Genomic DNA, 17,242 nt, shown 5'->3' on the forward strand with positions numbered 1-17,242 from the left:
CCCATATACAGTCCTATATAACCACGTGTATCCCCCATATACAGTCCTATATAACCACGTGTATCCCCCATATACAGTCCTATATAACCACGTGTATCCCCATATACAGTCCTATATAACCCGTGTATCCCCCATATACAGTCCTATATAACCGCGTGTATCCCCATATACAGTCCTATATAACCGCGTGTATCCCCCATATACAGTCCTATATAACCGCGTGTATCCCCCATATACAGTCCTATATAACCGCGTGTATCCCCATATACAGTCCTATATAACCACGTGTATCCCCATATACAGTCCTATATAACCACGGTGTATCCCCATATACAGTCCTATATAACCACGTGTATCCCCCATATACAGTCCTATATAACCACGTGTATCCCCATATACAGTCCTATATAACCACGTGTATCCCCCATATACAGTCCTATATAACCACGTGTATCCCCATATACAGTCCTATATAACCACGTGTATCCCCCATATACAGTCCTATATAACCACGTGTATCCCCCATATACAGTCCTATATAACCCTGTGTATCCCCCATATACAGTCCTATATAACCACCTGTATCCCCCATATACAGTCCTATATAACCGCGTGTATCCCCCATATACAGTCCTATATAACCGCGTGTATCCCCATATACAGTCCTATATAACCACGTGTATCCCCCATATACAGTCCTATATAACCGCGTGTATCCCCCATATACAGTCCTATATAACCGCGTGTATCCCCCATATACAGTCCTATATAACCGCGTGTATCCCCCATATACAGTCCTATATAACCGCGTGTATCCCCATATACAGTCCTATATAACCGCGTGTATCCCCATATACAGTCCTATATAACCGCGTGTATCCCCATATACAGTCCTATATAACCGCGTGTATCCCCCATATACAGTCCTATATAACCGCGTGTATCCCCCATATACAGTCCTATATAACCGCGTGTATCCCCCATATACAGTCCTATATAACCGCGTGTATCCCCCATATACAGTCCTATATAACCGCGTGTATCCCCCATATACAGTCCTATATAACCGCCTGTATCCCCATATACAGTCCTATATAACCGCGTGTATCCCCCATATACAGTCCTATATAACCGCGTGTATCCCCCATATACAGTCCTATATAACCGCGTGTATCCCCCATATACAGTCCTATATAACCGCGTGTATCCCCCTTATACAGTCCTATATAACCGCGTGTATCCCCATATACAGTCCTATATAACCGCCTGTATCCCCATATACAGTCCTATATAACCGCCTGTATCCCCCATATACAGTCCTATATAACCACGTGTATCCCCATATACAGTCCTATATAACCACGTGTATCCCCCATATACAGTCCTATATAACCACGTGTATCCCCATATACAGTCCTATATAACCACATGTATCCCCATATACAGTCCTATATAACCACCTGTATCCCCATATACAGTCCTATATAACCCTGTGTATCCCCCATATACAGTCCTATATAACCGCCTGTATCCCCCATATACAGTCCTATATAACCGCGTGTATCCCCCATATACAGTCCTATATAACCGCGTGTATCCCCATATACAGTCCTATATAACCGCGTGTATCCCCCATATACAGTCCTATATAACCCCGTGTATCCCCCATATACAGTCCTATATAACCGCGTGTATCCCCCATATACAGTCCTATATAACCGCGTGTATCCCCCATATACAGTCCTATATAACCGCGTGTATCCCCATATACAGTCCTATATAACCGCGTGTATCCCCCATATACAGTCCTATATAACCGCGTGTATCCCCCATATACAGTCCTATATAACCGCGTGTATCCCCCATATACAGTCCTATATAACCGCGTGTATCCCCCATATACAGTCCTATATAACCGCGTGTATCCCCCATATACAGTCCTATATAACCGCGTGTATCCCCCATATACAGTCCTATATAACCGCGTGTATCCCCCATATACAGTCCTATATAACCGCGTGTATCCCCCATATACAGTCCTATATAACCGCGTGTATCCCCCATATACAGTCCTATATAACCGCGTGTATCCCCCATATACAGTCCTATATAACCGCGTGTATCCCCCATATACAGTCCTATATAACCGCGTGTATCCCCCATATACAGTCCTATATAACCGCGTGTATCCCCCATATACAGTCCTATATAACCGCGTGTATCCCCCATATACAGTCCTATATAACCGCGTGTATCCCCCATATACAGTCCTATATAACCGCGTGTATCCCCCATATACAGTCCTATATAACCGCGTGTATCCCCCATATACAGTCCTATATAACCGCGTGTATCCCCCATATACAGTCCTATATAACCGCGTGTATCCCCCATATACAGTCCTATATAACCGCGTGTATCCCCCATATACAGTCCTATATAACCGCGTGTATCCCCCATATACAGTCCTATATAACCGCGTGTATCCCCCATATACAGTCCTATATAACCGCGTGTATCCCCCATATACAGTCCTATATAACCGCGTGTATCCCCCATATACAGTCCTATATAACCGCGTGTATCCCCCATATACAGTCCTATATAACCGCGTGTATCCCCCATATACAGTCCTATATAACCGCGTGTATCCCCCATATACAGTCCTATATAACCGCGTGTATCCCCCATATACAGTCCTATATAACCGCGTGTATCCCCCATATACAGTCCTATATAACCGCGTGTATCCCCCATATACAGTCCTATATAACCGCGTGTATCCCCCATATACAGTCCTATATAACCGCGTGTATCCCCCATATACAGTCCTATATAACCGCGTGTATCCCCCATATACAGTCCTATATAACCGCGTGTATCCCCCATATACAGTCCTATATAACCGCGTGTATCCCCCATATACAGTCCTATATAACCGCGTGTATCCCCCATATACAGTCCTATATAACCGCGTGTATCCCCCATATACAGTCCTATATAACCGCGTGTATCCCCCATATACAGTCCTATATAACCGCGTGTATCCCCCATATACAGTCCTATATAACCGCGTGTATCCCCCATATACAGTCCTATATAACCGCGTGTATCCCCCATATACAGTCCTATATAACCGCGTGTATCCCCCATATACAGTCCTATATAACCGCGTGTATCCCCCATATACAGTCCTATATAACCACCTGTATCCCCCATATACAGTCCTATATAACCACGTGTATCCCCCATATACAGCCCTATATAACCGCGTGTATCCCCCATATACAGTCCTATATAACCGCGTGTAACCCCCATATACAGCCCTATATAACCACGTGTATCCCCCATATAGTCCTATATAACCGCGTGTATCCCCCATATACAGTCCTATATAACCGCGTGTATCCCCCATATACAGTCCTATATAACCGCGTGTATCCCCCATATACAGTCCTATATAACCACCTGTATCCCCCATATACAGTCCTATATAACCACGTGTATCCCCCATATACAGCCCTATATAACCGCGTGTATCCCCCATATACAGTCCTATATAACCGCGTGTAACCCCCATATACAGCCCTATATAACCACGTGTATCCCCCATATAGTCCTATATAACCGCGTGTATCCCCCATATACAGTCCTATATAACCGCGTGTATCCCCCATATACAGTCCTATATAACCACGTGTATCCCCCATATACAGTCCTATATAACCACGTGTATCCCCCATATACAGTCCTATATAACCACGTGTATCCCCCATATACAGTCCTATATAACCACATGTATCCCCCCCATATACAGTCCTATATAACCACCTGTATCCCCCATATACAGCCCTATATAACCGCGTGTATCCCCCATATACAGCCCTATATAACAGCGTGTATCCCCCATATACAGTCCTATATAACCACCTGTATCCCCATATACAGCCCTATATAACCGCGTGTATCCCCCATATACAGTCCTGTGTAACTCCTTATATCTTCCTCTTTTCATTATTTCTGGCGCCAATTTCTTTTTTCCAGTCACAATTTTCGCGCCACGTTCCTCGGTGACGTAAACATGTCACATGACGTCTTTCTAACACGTGACCACTTGCCAGCCTCTCCTAATCACCGCTCCGCGGGGCTGTACTCAGCCGTGACCCCAGATGGTACCGCAGTCCTGGGCACAAACAAGAGGCTGCCCAAGTCTCAGCTAAACCTCTCGGGCCGTGGTCTTCCCTTACTTGTAATGGCGCCCGGAGTTCTCAGGCCCCGCTCCTTCCGCGGGGTCACGTGAGTCAGGTAGGCGGTGCTTAAGGCTCGGGCGCGCTCAGTTTAAAGCCTCAGTGGGAGCGATTCGGAGCCGGTTCCCATGGTGACGAGTTCGGGATAGTCCACCGGACCCGGGCAGGAGGAGTGGACTCTACCACCAGGTGGGGGATTCATGATTGACCAGGTGTCACGCTGGGACTTGTAGTGCGGCAGTATAGTGGCCCCGGTAATTATACAGGAGGAGATTTATTATAAACTGTGCAGAGGAAAAGTTGCAGACAGCAACCAGTCAGATTCTTTAATCTTCAACAAAGCCGCTGCAAAATGGAAGAAGCGAAATGATTGGTTACTATGGGCAACTCCTTCCTCTGCACGGGGTTTAATACCTAGTCCTCTAACTAGGAGTCCACCGTGTCCATATATATATGTGTATATAACCCCTGCCAGCCCCCCCCCCCCCCCCCGGTATACAGCCACTGTACATCCCCCCCCCCCCCCCCGGTATACAGCCACTGTACCCCCCCCCGGTATACAGCCACTGTACCCCCCCCCGGTATACAGCCACTGTACCCCCCCCCCCCCAGGTATACAGCCACCGTACATCTCCCCCCCCAGGTATACAGCCACCGTACATCTCCCCCCCCAGGTATACAGCCACCGTACATCCCCCCCAGATATACAGCCACCGTACATCCCCCCCAGGTATACAGCCACCGTACATCCCCCCCCCGGTATACAGCCACCGTACATCCCCCCCCGGTATACAGCCACCGTACATCCCCCCCCAGGTATACAGCCACTGTACATCCCCCCCAGGTATACAGCCACCGTACATCCCCCCCCCCGGTATACAGCCACCGTACATCCCCCCAGGTATACAGCCACCGTACATCCCCCCCAGGTATACAGCCACCGTACATCCCCCCCCGGTATACAGCCACCGTACATCCCCCCCCCCCGGTATACAGCCACCGTACATCCCCCCAGGTATACAGCCACCGTACATCCCCCCCAGGTATACAGCCACCGTACATCCCCCCCCCCGGTATACAGCCACTGTACATCCCCCCCCCCAGGTATACAGCCACTGTACCCCCCCCCCCGGTATACAGCCAGTGTACATCCCCCCCCCAGGTATACAGCCACCGTACATCCCCCCCCCCAGGTATACAGCCACTGTACCCCCCCCCCCGGTATACAGCCAGTGTACCCCCCCCCCCGGTATACAGCCACTGTACATCCCCCCCCCAGGTATACAGCCACCGTACATCCCCCCCCCCCCCAGGTATACAGCCACTGTACATCCCCCCCCCAGGTATACAGCCACCGTACATCCCCCCCCCCAGGTATACAGCCACCGTACCCCCCCCCGGTATACAGCCACTGTACATCCCCCCCCCCAGGTATACAGCCACCGTACATCCCCCCCCCCCCAGGTATACAGCCACTGTACATCCCCCCCCCAGGTATACAGCCACCGTACATCCCCCCCCCAGGTATACAGCCACCGTACCCCCCCCCCCGGTATACAGCCACTGTACATCCCCCCCCAGGTATACAGCCACCGTACATCCCCCCCCCCCAGGTATACAGCCACCGTACATCCCCCCCCCCAGGTATACAGCCACCGTACATCCCCCCCCCCCAGGTATACAGCCACCGTACCCCCCCCCCCCGGTATACAGCCACCGTACATCCCCCCCCCCAGGTATACAGCCACTGTACATCCCCCCCCAGGTATACAGCCACCGTACATCCCCCCCCCCCAGGTATACAGCCACCGTACATCCCCCCCCAGGTATACAGCCACCGTACATCCCCCCCCCCAGGTATACAGCCACCGTACATCCCCCCCCCCAGGTATACAGCCACCGTACATCCCCCCCTCAGGTATACAGCCACCGTACATCCCCCCCCCAGGTATACAGCCACCGTACATCCCCCCCCCCAGGTATACAGCCACCGTACATCCCCCCCCCAGGTATACAGCCACCGTACATCCCCCCCCCAGGTATACAGCCACCGTACATCCCCCCCCCCCAGGTATGCAGCCACCGTACATCCCCCCCCCCAGGTATGCAGCCACCGTACATCCCCCCCCCCAGGTATACAGCCACCGTACATCCCCCCCCCAGGTATACAGCCACCGTACATCTCCCCCCCCAGGTATACAGCCACCGTACCCCCCCCCAGGTATACAGCCCTCGTACCCCCCTTTCCTCGTAGCCCTGTGTGCCCCCCCCATGTACAGCCCTGTGTATCCCCCCCCATGTACAGCCCTGTGTATCCCCCCCCATGTACAGCCCTGTGTATCCCCCCCCATGTACAGCCCTGTGTATCCCCCCCCATGTACAGCCCTGTGTATCCCCCCCCATGTACAGCCCTGTGTATCCCCCCCCATGTACAGCCCTGTGTATCCCCCCCCATGTACAGCCCTGTGTATCCCCCCCATGTACAGCCCTGTGTATCCCCCCCCATGTACAGCCCTGTGTATCCCCCCCATGTACAGCCCTGTGTATCCCCCCCATGTACAGCCCTGTGTATCCCCCCCCATGTACAGCCCTGTGTATCCCCCCCCATGTACAGCCCTGTGTATCCCCCCCCATGTACAGCCCTGTGTATCCCCCCCCCCATGTACAGCCCTGTGTATCCCCCCCCCATGTACAGCCCTGTGTATCCCCCCCCCATGTACAGCCCTGTGTATCCCCCCCCCATGTACAGCCCTGTGTATCCCCCCCCCTGTACAGCCCTGTGTATCCCCCCCCCTGTACAGCCCTGTGTATCCCCCCCCATGTACAGCCCTGTGTATCCCCCCCCCATGTACAGCCCTGTGTATCCCCCCCCCCCATGTACAGCCCTGTGTGCCCCCCCATGTACAGCCCTGTGTGCCCCCCCATGTACAGCCCTGTGTGCCCCCCCATGTACAGCCCTGTGTGCCCCCCCCCATGTACAGCCCTGTGTGCCCCCCCCCCCCCATGTACAGCCCTGTGTGCCCCCCCCATGTACAGCCCTGTGTATCCCCCCCCCATGTACAGCCCTGTGTATCCCCCCCCCATGTACAGCCCTGTGTATCCCCCCCCCATGTACAGCCCTGTGTGCCCCCCCCCCCATGTACAGCCCTGTGTATCCCCCCCCCCATGTACAGCCCTGTGTATCCCCCCCCCCATCTACAGCCCTGTGTATCCCCCCATGTTAGCCCCTCCCCCTGACTGTATACTCCAGCTATATTCTGCACATCGGTGACCATTGGAGGTCTCGGTCGGGTGTATTCGGGCACAGATGTCCTCCCCCAGGTGTCTTAGATGTTCGGCTCCCAAAAGAAAAAAGAAAGCTAGCAGCCATATATATATTGCACACCACAAATAGTCAATATATTCCAGAAAAAATATATAAATCTTTATTTCTCTCAAAACAGACAGATGAGTACATACAATTAAAAACAATTAAAAACACATAATCCAAAAGCGGAGGAATATAATCCTACTACGCCCACCCTGCAGTGGGTACACATTACCCTAAGATGTGAACCAGTCCCGGACTAATGGAACACAACCAATGTATGCAGCAAAATCTAGAGATTATACCAATAAATAGCACCTGGCAAATATGAATACAATATGTAGAACGCCTAGGAGCCTGACCAATGTAGATATAATAAAAGAATATATATGTTGTAAATCACAGTGCAAATATATCTGACCAGTATAAAGTGCAAAAAGCTAAAACTCAGTGCATGTAATAAGTGTCCCAAATGTGAAGTGCAATACTACGACCTGAGAAAAAGTGCTGTATGTCCATCAAGTCTGGCTGTCAGGCTCAGTGCTAAAGTGCTGCTACCGGGACTCCTCACATCCAAAGCAGGGAGAAGCTGACCCCACGCGTTCCGCCTCCAGCTACGGAGGCTTCCTCAGGAGTCTCCTGAGGAAGCCTCCGTAGCTGGAGGCGGAACGCGTGGGGTCAGCTTCTCCCTGCTTTGGATGTGAGGAGTCCCGGTAGCAGCACTTTAGCACTGAGCCTGACAGCCAGACTTGATGGACATACAGCACTTTTTCTCAGGTCGTAGTATTGCACTTCACATTTGGGACACTTATTACATGCACTGAGCTTTTTGCACTTTATACTGGTCAGATATATTTGCACTGTTATTTACAACATATATATTCTTTTATTATATCTACATTGGTCAGGCTCCTAGGCGTTCTACATATTGTATTCATATTTGCCAGGTGCTATTTATTGGTATAATCTCTAGATTTTGCTGCATACATTGGTTGTGTTCCATTAGTCCGGGACTGGTTCACATCTTAGGGTAATGTGTACCCACTGCAGGGTGGGCGTAGCAGGATTATATTCCTCCGCTTTTGGATTATGTGTTTTTAATTGTTTTTAATTGTATGTACTCATCTGTCTGTTTTGAGAGAAATAAAGATTTATATATTTTTTCTGGAATATATTGACTATTTGTGGTGTGCAATATATATATGGCTGCTAGCTTTCTTTTTTCTTTTGGGTTTATAGTTTATTGCAGCCTATTGCACCCTATTCTTATTGAGGTGGTGCCCATCGGTTCTTTTCTCTATCTTAGATGTTCGGCTCCGGCGCAGTGTGAACACGGCCCTAGGTATTTATGTGTTTTTTTTTTTTTCAGGGCTGAGGAGGTGTGGTCTGCTCAGAGGAGGTGTGGTCTGCTCAGAGGGGTGTGGCCTGCTGAGATGGGCATCCAGGGGTTACTGCAGTTCCTGAAGGACTCCACAGAAGCAGTGAACGTGAAGAAGTACAAGGGGCAGACGGTGGCGGTGGACACGTACTGCTGGCTGCATAAAGGGGCCTTCTCCTGCGCCGACAAACTAGCCAAGGGGGAACCCACCGACCAGTAAGTGCGTCACATGACGGGCCGCGCCATCCTAGGTAGTAGGGGTCACCACGGCCATCGGCTGAACTAAGAGGAATGGTGGGAATTGTCTCCACTACCCTGCTGGGCCCCTCTAGTCTAGATACAAGGTGAGATACAGTTCAGATACATGGAGGCTCTAGTACCCTGCTGGGCCCCTCTAGTCTAGATACAAGATGAGATACAGTCAGGATACATGGAGGCTCTAGTACCCTGCTGGGCCCCTCTAGTCTAGATACAAGATGAGATACAGTCAGGATAGATGGAGGCTTTAGTACCCTGCTGGGCCCCTCTAGTCTAGATACAAGGTGAGATACAGTTCAGATACATGGAGGCTCTAGTACCCTGCTGGGCCCCTCTAGTCTAGATACAAGATGAGATACAGTCAGGATAGATGGAGGCTCTAGTACCCTGCTGGGCCCCTCTAGTCTAGATACAAGGTGAGATACAGTTCGGATACATGGAGGCTCTAGTACCCTGCTGGGCCCCTCTAGTCTAGATACAAGATGAGATACAGTCAGGATACATGGAGGCTCTAGTACCCTGCTGGGCCCCTCTAGTCTAGATACAAGATGAGATACAGTCAGGATACATGGAGGCTCTAGTACCCTGCTGGGCCCCTCTAGTCTAGATACAAGATGAGATACAGTCAGGATAGATGGAGGCTCTAGTACCCTGCTGGGCCCCTCTAGTCTAGATACAAGATGAGATACAGTTCAGATACATGGAGGCTCTAGTATCCTGCTGGGCCCCTCTAGTCTAGATACAAGATGAGATACAGTCAGGATACATGGAGGCTCTAGTACCCTGCTGGGCCCCTCTAGTCTAGATACAAGATGAGATACAGTTCAGATACATGGAGGCTCTAGTATCCTGCTGGGCCCCTCTAGTCTAGATACAAGATGAGATACAGTCAGGATACATGGAGGCTCTAGTACCCTGCTGGGCCCCTCTAGTCTAGATACAAGATGAGATACAGTTCAGGATACTTGGAGGCTCTAGTACACTGCTGGGCCCCTCTAGTCTAGATACAAGATGAGATACAGTTCAGATACATGGAGGCTCTAGTACCCTGCTGGGCCCCTCTAGTCTAGATACAAGGTGAGATACAGTTCAGATACATGGAGGCTCTAGTACCCTGCTGGGCCCCTCTTGTATAGATACAAGATGAGATACAGTCAGGATACATGGAGGCTCTAGTACACTGCTGGGCCCCTCTAGTCTAGATACAAGATGAGATACAGTTCGGATACATGGAGGCTCTAGTACCCTGCTGGGCCCCTCTAGTCTAGATACAAGATGAGATACAGTTCAGATACATGGAGGCTCTAGTACCCTGCTGGGCCCCTCTAGTCTAGATACAAGGTGAGATACAGTTCAGATACATGGAGGCTCTAGTACCCTGCTGGGCCCCTCTTGTATAGATACAAGATGAGATACAGTCAGGATACATGGAGGCTCTAGTACACTGCTGGGCCCCTCTAGTCTAGATACAAGATGAGATACAGTTCGGATACATGGAGGCTCTAGTACCCTGCTGGGCCCCTCTAGTCTAGATACAAGATGAGATACAGTTCGGATACATGGAGGCTCTAGTACCCTGCTGGGCCCCTCTAGTCTAGATACAAGGTGAGATACAGTTCAGATACATGGAGGCTCTAGTACCCTGCTGGGCCCCTCTAGTCTAGATACAAGGTGAGATACAGTTCAGATACATGGAGGCTCTAGTACCCTGCTGGGCCCCTCTAGTCTAGATACAAGATGAGATACAGTTCAGATACATGGAGGCTCTAGTACCCTGCTGGGCCCCTCTAGTCTAGATACAAGGTGAGATACAGTTCAGGATACATGGAGGCTCTAGTACCCTGCTGGGCCCCTCTAGTCTAGATACAAGGTGAGATACAGTTCAGATACATGGAGGCTCTAGTACCCTGCTGGGCCCCTCTTGTATAGATACAAGATGAGATACAGTCAGGATACATGGAGGCTCTAGTACCCTGCTGGGCCCCTCTAGATACAAGGTGAGAGACAGTTCAGATACATGGAGGCTCTAGTATCCTGCTGGGCCCCTCTAGTCTAGATACAAGGTGAGATACAGTTCAGATACATGGAGGCTCTAGTATCCTGCTGGGCCCCTCTAGTCTAGATACAAGATGAGATACAGTTCAGGATACATGGAGGCTCTAGTACCCTGCTGGGCCCCTCTAGTCTAGATACAAGGTGAGATACAGTTCGGATACATGGAGGCTCTAGTACCCTGCTGGGCCCCTCTAGTCTAGATACAAGATGAGATACAGTCAGGATACATGGAGGCTCTAGTACCCTGCTGGGCCCCTCTAGTCTAGATACAAGGTGAGATACAGTTCAGGATACATGGAGGCTCTAGTACCCTGCTGGGCCCCTCTAGTATAGATACAAGATGAGATACAGTCAGGATAGATGGAGGCTCTAGTACCCTGCTGGGCCCCTCTAGTCTAGATACAAGATGAGATACAGTTCGGATACATGGAGGCTCTAGTACACTGCTGGGCCCCTCTAGTCTAGATACAAGGTGAGATACAGTTCGGATACATGGAGGCTCTAGTACACTGCTGGGCCCCTCTAGTCTAGATACAAGATGAGATACAGTCAGGATAGATGGAGGCTCTAGTACCCTGCTGGGCCCCTCTTGTATAGATACAAGATGAGATACAGTTTGGATACATGGAGGCTCTAGTATCCTGCTGGGCCCCTCTAGTCTAGATACAAGATGAGATACAGTTCGGATACATGGAGGCTCTAGTACCCTGCTGGGCCCCTCTAGTCTAGATACAAGGTGAGATACAGTTCGGATACATGGAGGCTCTAGTACCCTGCTGGGCCCCTCTAGTATAGATACAAGATGAGATACAGTCAGGATACATGGAGGCTCTAGTACCCTGCTGGGCCCCTCTTGTATAGATACAAGATGAGATACAGTTTGGATACATGGAGGCTCTAGTATCCTGCTGGGCCCCTCTAGTCTAGATACAAGATGAGATACAGTTCGGATACATGGAGGCTCTAGTACCCTGCTGGGCCCCTCTAGTCTAGATACAAGGTGAGATACAGTTCGGATACATGGAGGCTCTAGTATCCTGCTGGGCCCCTCTAGTCTAGATACAAGATGAGATACAGTTCAGATACATGGAGGCTCTAGTACCCTGCTGGGCCCCTCTAGTCTAGATACAAGATGAGATACAGTCAGGATAGATGGAGGCTCTAGTACCCTGCTGGGCCCCTCTAGTCTAGATACAAGATGAGATACAGTTCAGATACTTGGAGGCTCTAGTAACCTGCTGGGCCCCTCTAGTCTAGATACAAGATGAGATACAGTTCAGATACATGGAGGCTCTAGTACCCTGCTGGGCCCCTCTATTCTAGAAACAAGATGAGATACAGTTTGGATACATGGAGGCTCTAGTACCCTGCTGGGCCCCTCTATTCTAGAAACAAGATGAGATACAGTTTGGATACATGGAGGCTCTAGTACCCTGCTGGGCCCCTCTAGTATAGATACAAGATGAGATACAGTTTGGATACGGGCTGTCGGGGGGTCCACTCTACGGGCCTCAGTTGATCTGTCTTACCCATCCGTAACATGTAAGTGGCTCCTCACAGGTTGGTCAGAATGTTCTAGACATAAACATATATAAATAGTATTTATGTGAGGGACACGTATATGGCGACTTGTAGTCTCCAGAATGGCGCAGACGTGAATATCCTGAGGTAGTTTGGGGGGATGAGTGCTGGATCTGAGGGTCTCGTCTTCTCCTCCTCAGATACGTGGCCTATTGTATGAAGCTCGTTCACATGCTGAAGTCGCACGGGGTCCGGCCCATACTGGTGTTTGATGGCTGCACGTTACCATCCAAGAAAGACGTAGAGAGGACCAGACGAGAGTGAGTGACTGCATACGAGGAGATATGTGCGCCTCAACTAGGAGGAGCGCTCATGTATAGGTGACCCCATTATATTCTATAGGATGACAGGAGGAGCGCTCATGTATAGGTGACCCCATTATATTCTATAGGATGACAGGAGGAGCGCTCATGTATAGATGACCCCATTATATTCTATAGGATGACAGGAGGAGCGCTCATGTATAGATGACCCCATTATATTCTATAGGATGACAGGAGGGGCGCTCATGTATAGATGACCCCATTATATTCTATAGGATGACAGGAGGAGCGCTCATGTATAGGTGACCCCATTATATTCTATAGGATGACAGGAGGAGCGCTCATGTATAGGTGACCCCATTATATTCTATAGGATGACAGGAGGAGCGCTCATGTATAGGTGACCCCATTATATTCTATAGGATGACAGGAGGAGCGCTCATGTATAGATGACCCCATTATATTCTATAGGACGACAGGAGGAGCGCTCATGTATAGGTGACCCCATTATATTCTATAGGATGACAGGAGGAGCGCTCATGTATAGGTGACCCCATTATATTCTATAGGATGACAGGAGGGGCGCTCATGTATAGGTGACCCCATTATATTCTATAGGATGACAGGAGGAGCGCTCATGTATAGATGACCCCATTATATTCTATAGGATGACAGGAGGAGCGCTCATGTATAGATGACCCCATTATATTCTGTAGGATGACAGGAGGAGCGCTCATGTATAGGTGACCCCATTATATTCTGTAGGATGACAGGAGGAGCGCTCATGTATAGGTGACCCCATTATAATATATAGGATGACAGGAGGAGCGCTCATGTATAGGTGACCCCATTATAATATATAGGATGACAGGAGGAGCGCTCATGTATAGATGACCCCATTATATTCTATAGGATGACAGGAGGAGCGCTCATGTATAGATGACCCCATTATAATATATAGGATGACAGGAGGAGCGCTCATGTATAGGTGACCCCATTATATTCTATAGGATGACAGGAGGAGCGCTCATGTATAGATGACCCCATTATATTCTATAGGATGACAGGAGGAGCGCTCATGTATAGATGACCCCATTATATTCTATAGGATGACAGGAGGAGCGCTCATGTATAGGTGACCCCATTATATTCTATAGGATGACAGGAGGAGCGCTCATGTATAGGTGACCCCATTATAGTCTATAGGATGACAGGAGGAGCGCTCATGTATAGATGACCCCATTATATTCTATAGGATGACAGGAGGAGCGCTCATGTATAGATGACCCCATTATATTCTATAGGATGACAGGAGGAGCGCTCATGTATAGATGACCCCATTATATTCTATAGGATGACAGGAGGAGCGCTCATGTATAGGTGACCCCATTATATTATATAGGATGACAGGAGGAGCGCTCATGTATAGATGACCCCATTATATTCTATAGGACGACAGGAGGAGCGCTCATGTATAGGTGACCCCATTATATTCTATAGGATGACAGGAGGAGCGCTCATGTATAGGTGACCCCATTATATTCTATAGGACGACAGGAGGAGCGCTCATGTATAGATGACCCCATTATATTCTATAGGATGACAGGAGGAGCGCTCATGTATAGGTGACCCCATTATATTCTATAGGATGACAGGAGGAGCGCTCATGTATAGATGACCCCATTATATTCTATAGGATGACAGGAGGAGCGCTCATGTATAGATGACCCCATTATATTCTATAGGACTGCAGGAGGAGCGCTCATGTATAGATGACCCCATTATAATATATAGGATGACAGGAGGAGCGCTCATGTATAGATGACCCCATTATATTCTATAGGATGACAGGAGGAGCGCTCATGTATAGATGACCCCATTATATTCTATAGGATGACAGGAGGAGCGCTCATGTATAGATGACCCCATTATATTCTATAGGATGACAGGAGGAGCGCTCATGTATAGGTGACCCCATTATAATATATAGGATGACAGGAGGAGCGCTCATGTATAGGTGACCCCATTATAATATATAGGATGACAGGAGGAGCGCTCATGTATAGGTGACCCCATTATATTCTATAGGATGACAGGAGGGGCGCTCATGTATAGATGACCCCATTATAATCTATAGGATGACAGGAGGAGCGCTCATGTATAGATGACCCCATTATATTCTGTAGGATGACAGGAGGAGCGCTCATGTATAGATGACCCCATTATAATATATAGGACGGCAGGAGGGGCGCTCATGTATAGGTGACCCCATTATATTCTGTAGGATGACAGGAGGAGCGCTCATGTATAGGTGACCCCATTATATTCTATAGGATGACAGGAGGAGCGCTCATGTATAGGTGACCCCATTATATTCTATAGGATGACAGGAGGAGCGCTCATGTATAGATGACCCCATTATATTCTGTAGGATGACAGGAGGAGCGCTCATGTATAGATGACCCCATTATATTCTATAGGATGACAGGAGGAGCGCTCATGTATAGGTGACCCCATTATATTCTATAGGATGACAGGAGGAGCGCTCATGTATAGATGACCCCATTATAATATATAGGACGGCAGGAGGAGCGCTCATGTATAGGTGACCCCATTATAATATATAGGATGACAGGAGGAGCGCTCATGTATAGATGACCCCATTATATTCTATAGGATGACAGGAGGAGCGCTCATGTATAGATGACCCCATTATATTCTATAGGACTGCAGGAGGAGCGCTCATGTATAGGTGACCCCATTATATTCTATAGGATGACAGGAGGAGCGCTCATGTATAGATGACCCCATTATATTCTATAGGATGACAGGAGGAGCGCTCATGTATAGATGACCCCATTATATTCTATAGGATGACAGGAGGAGCGCTCATGTATAGATGACCCCATTATATTCTATAGGATGACAGGAGGAGCGCTCATGTATAGATGACCCCATTATAATATATAGGACGGCAGGAGGGGCGCTCATGTATAGGTGACCCCATTATATTCTGTAGGATGACAGGAGGAGCGCTCATGTATAGGTGACCCCATTATATTCTATAGGATGACAGGAGGAGCGCTCATGTATAGGTGACCCCATTATATTCTATAGGATGACAGGAGGAGCGCTCATGTATAGATGACCCCATTATATTCTATAGGATGACAGGAGGGGCGCTCATGTATAGATGACCCCATTATATTCTATAGGATGACAGGAGGAGCGCTCATGTATAGGTGACCCCATTATATTCTATAGGATGACAGGAGGAGCGCTCATGTATAGGTGACCCCATTATATTCTATAGGATGACAGGAGGAGCGCTCATGTATAGGTGACCCCATTATATTCTATAGGATGACAGGAGGAGCGCTCATGTATAGGTGACCCCATTATATTCTATAGGATGACAGGAGGGGCGCTCATGTATAGGTGACCCCATTATAGTCTATAGGATGACAGGAGGAGCGCTCATATATAGATGACCCCATTATATTCTATAGGATGACAGGAGGGGCGCTCATGTATAGGTGACCCCATTATATTCTATAGGATGACAGGAGGAGCGCTCATGTATAGATGACCCCATTATATTCTATAGGATGACAGGAGGAGCGCTCATGTATAGATGACCCCATTATATTCTATAGGACTGCAGGAGGAGCGCTCATGTATAGATGACCCCATTATATTCTATAGGATGACAGGAGGAGCGCTCATGTATAGATGACCCCATTATATTCTATAGGACTGCAGGAGGAGCGCTCATGTATAGATGACCCCATTATATTCTATAGGATGACAGGAGGAGCGCTCATGTATAGATGACCCCATTATATTCTATAGGATGACAGGAGGAGCGCTCATGTATAGATGACCCCATTATATTCTATAGGACTGCAGGAGGAGCGCTCATGTATAGATGACCCCATTATATTCTATAGGATGACAGGAGGAGCGCTCATGTATAGATGACCCCATTATATTCTATAGGATGACAGGAGGAGCGCTCATGTATAGATGACCCCATTATATTCTATAGGATGACAGGAGGAGCGCTCATGTATAGATGACCCCATTATATTCTATAGGATGACAGGAGGAGCGCTCATGTATAGGTGACCCCATTATATTCTATAGGATGACA

The 17,242-nt window shown here is 49.0% G+C and overlaps 1 protein-coding gene across 1 annotated transcript in view; it reads left to right on the top strand.

Moving 5' to 3' along the window:
* Positions 1–4,320: 4,320 nt before the first annotated feature.
* LOC130303813 (exonuclease 1-like) overlaps positions 4,321–17,242 on the top strand; it is a gene marked incomplete at its 3' end in the record, with an annotated part of 72,608 nt that continues 59,686 nt past the window's right edge. The window contains exons 1-3 of the mRNA XM_056551860.1: positions 4,321–4,436; positions 8,924–9,148; positions 12,967–13,086. Coding sequence (XP_056407835.1) covers positions 8,988–9,148; positions 12,967–13,086 — 281 coding nt within the window. The remainder of the gene's footprint in view (positions 4,437–8,923; positions 9,149–12,966; positions 13,087–17,242) is intronic.

Source organism: Hyla sarda, unplaced genomic scaffold (genome assembly GCF_029499605.1).
Source record: "Hyla sarda isolate aHylSar1 unplaced genomic scaffold, aHylSar1.hap1 scaffold_1248, whole genome shotgun sequence".
In the NCBI taxonomy this organism is placed as follows: domain Eukaryota; kingdom Metazoa; phylum Chordata; class Amphibia; order Anura; family Hylidae; genus Hyla; species Hyla sarda.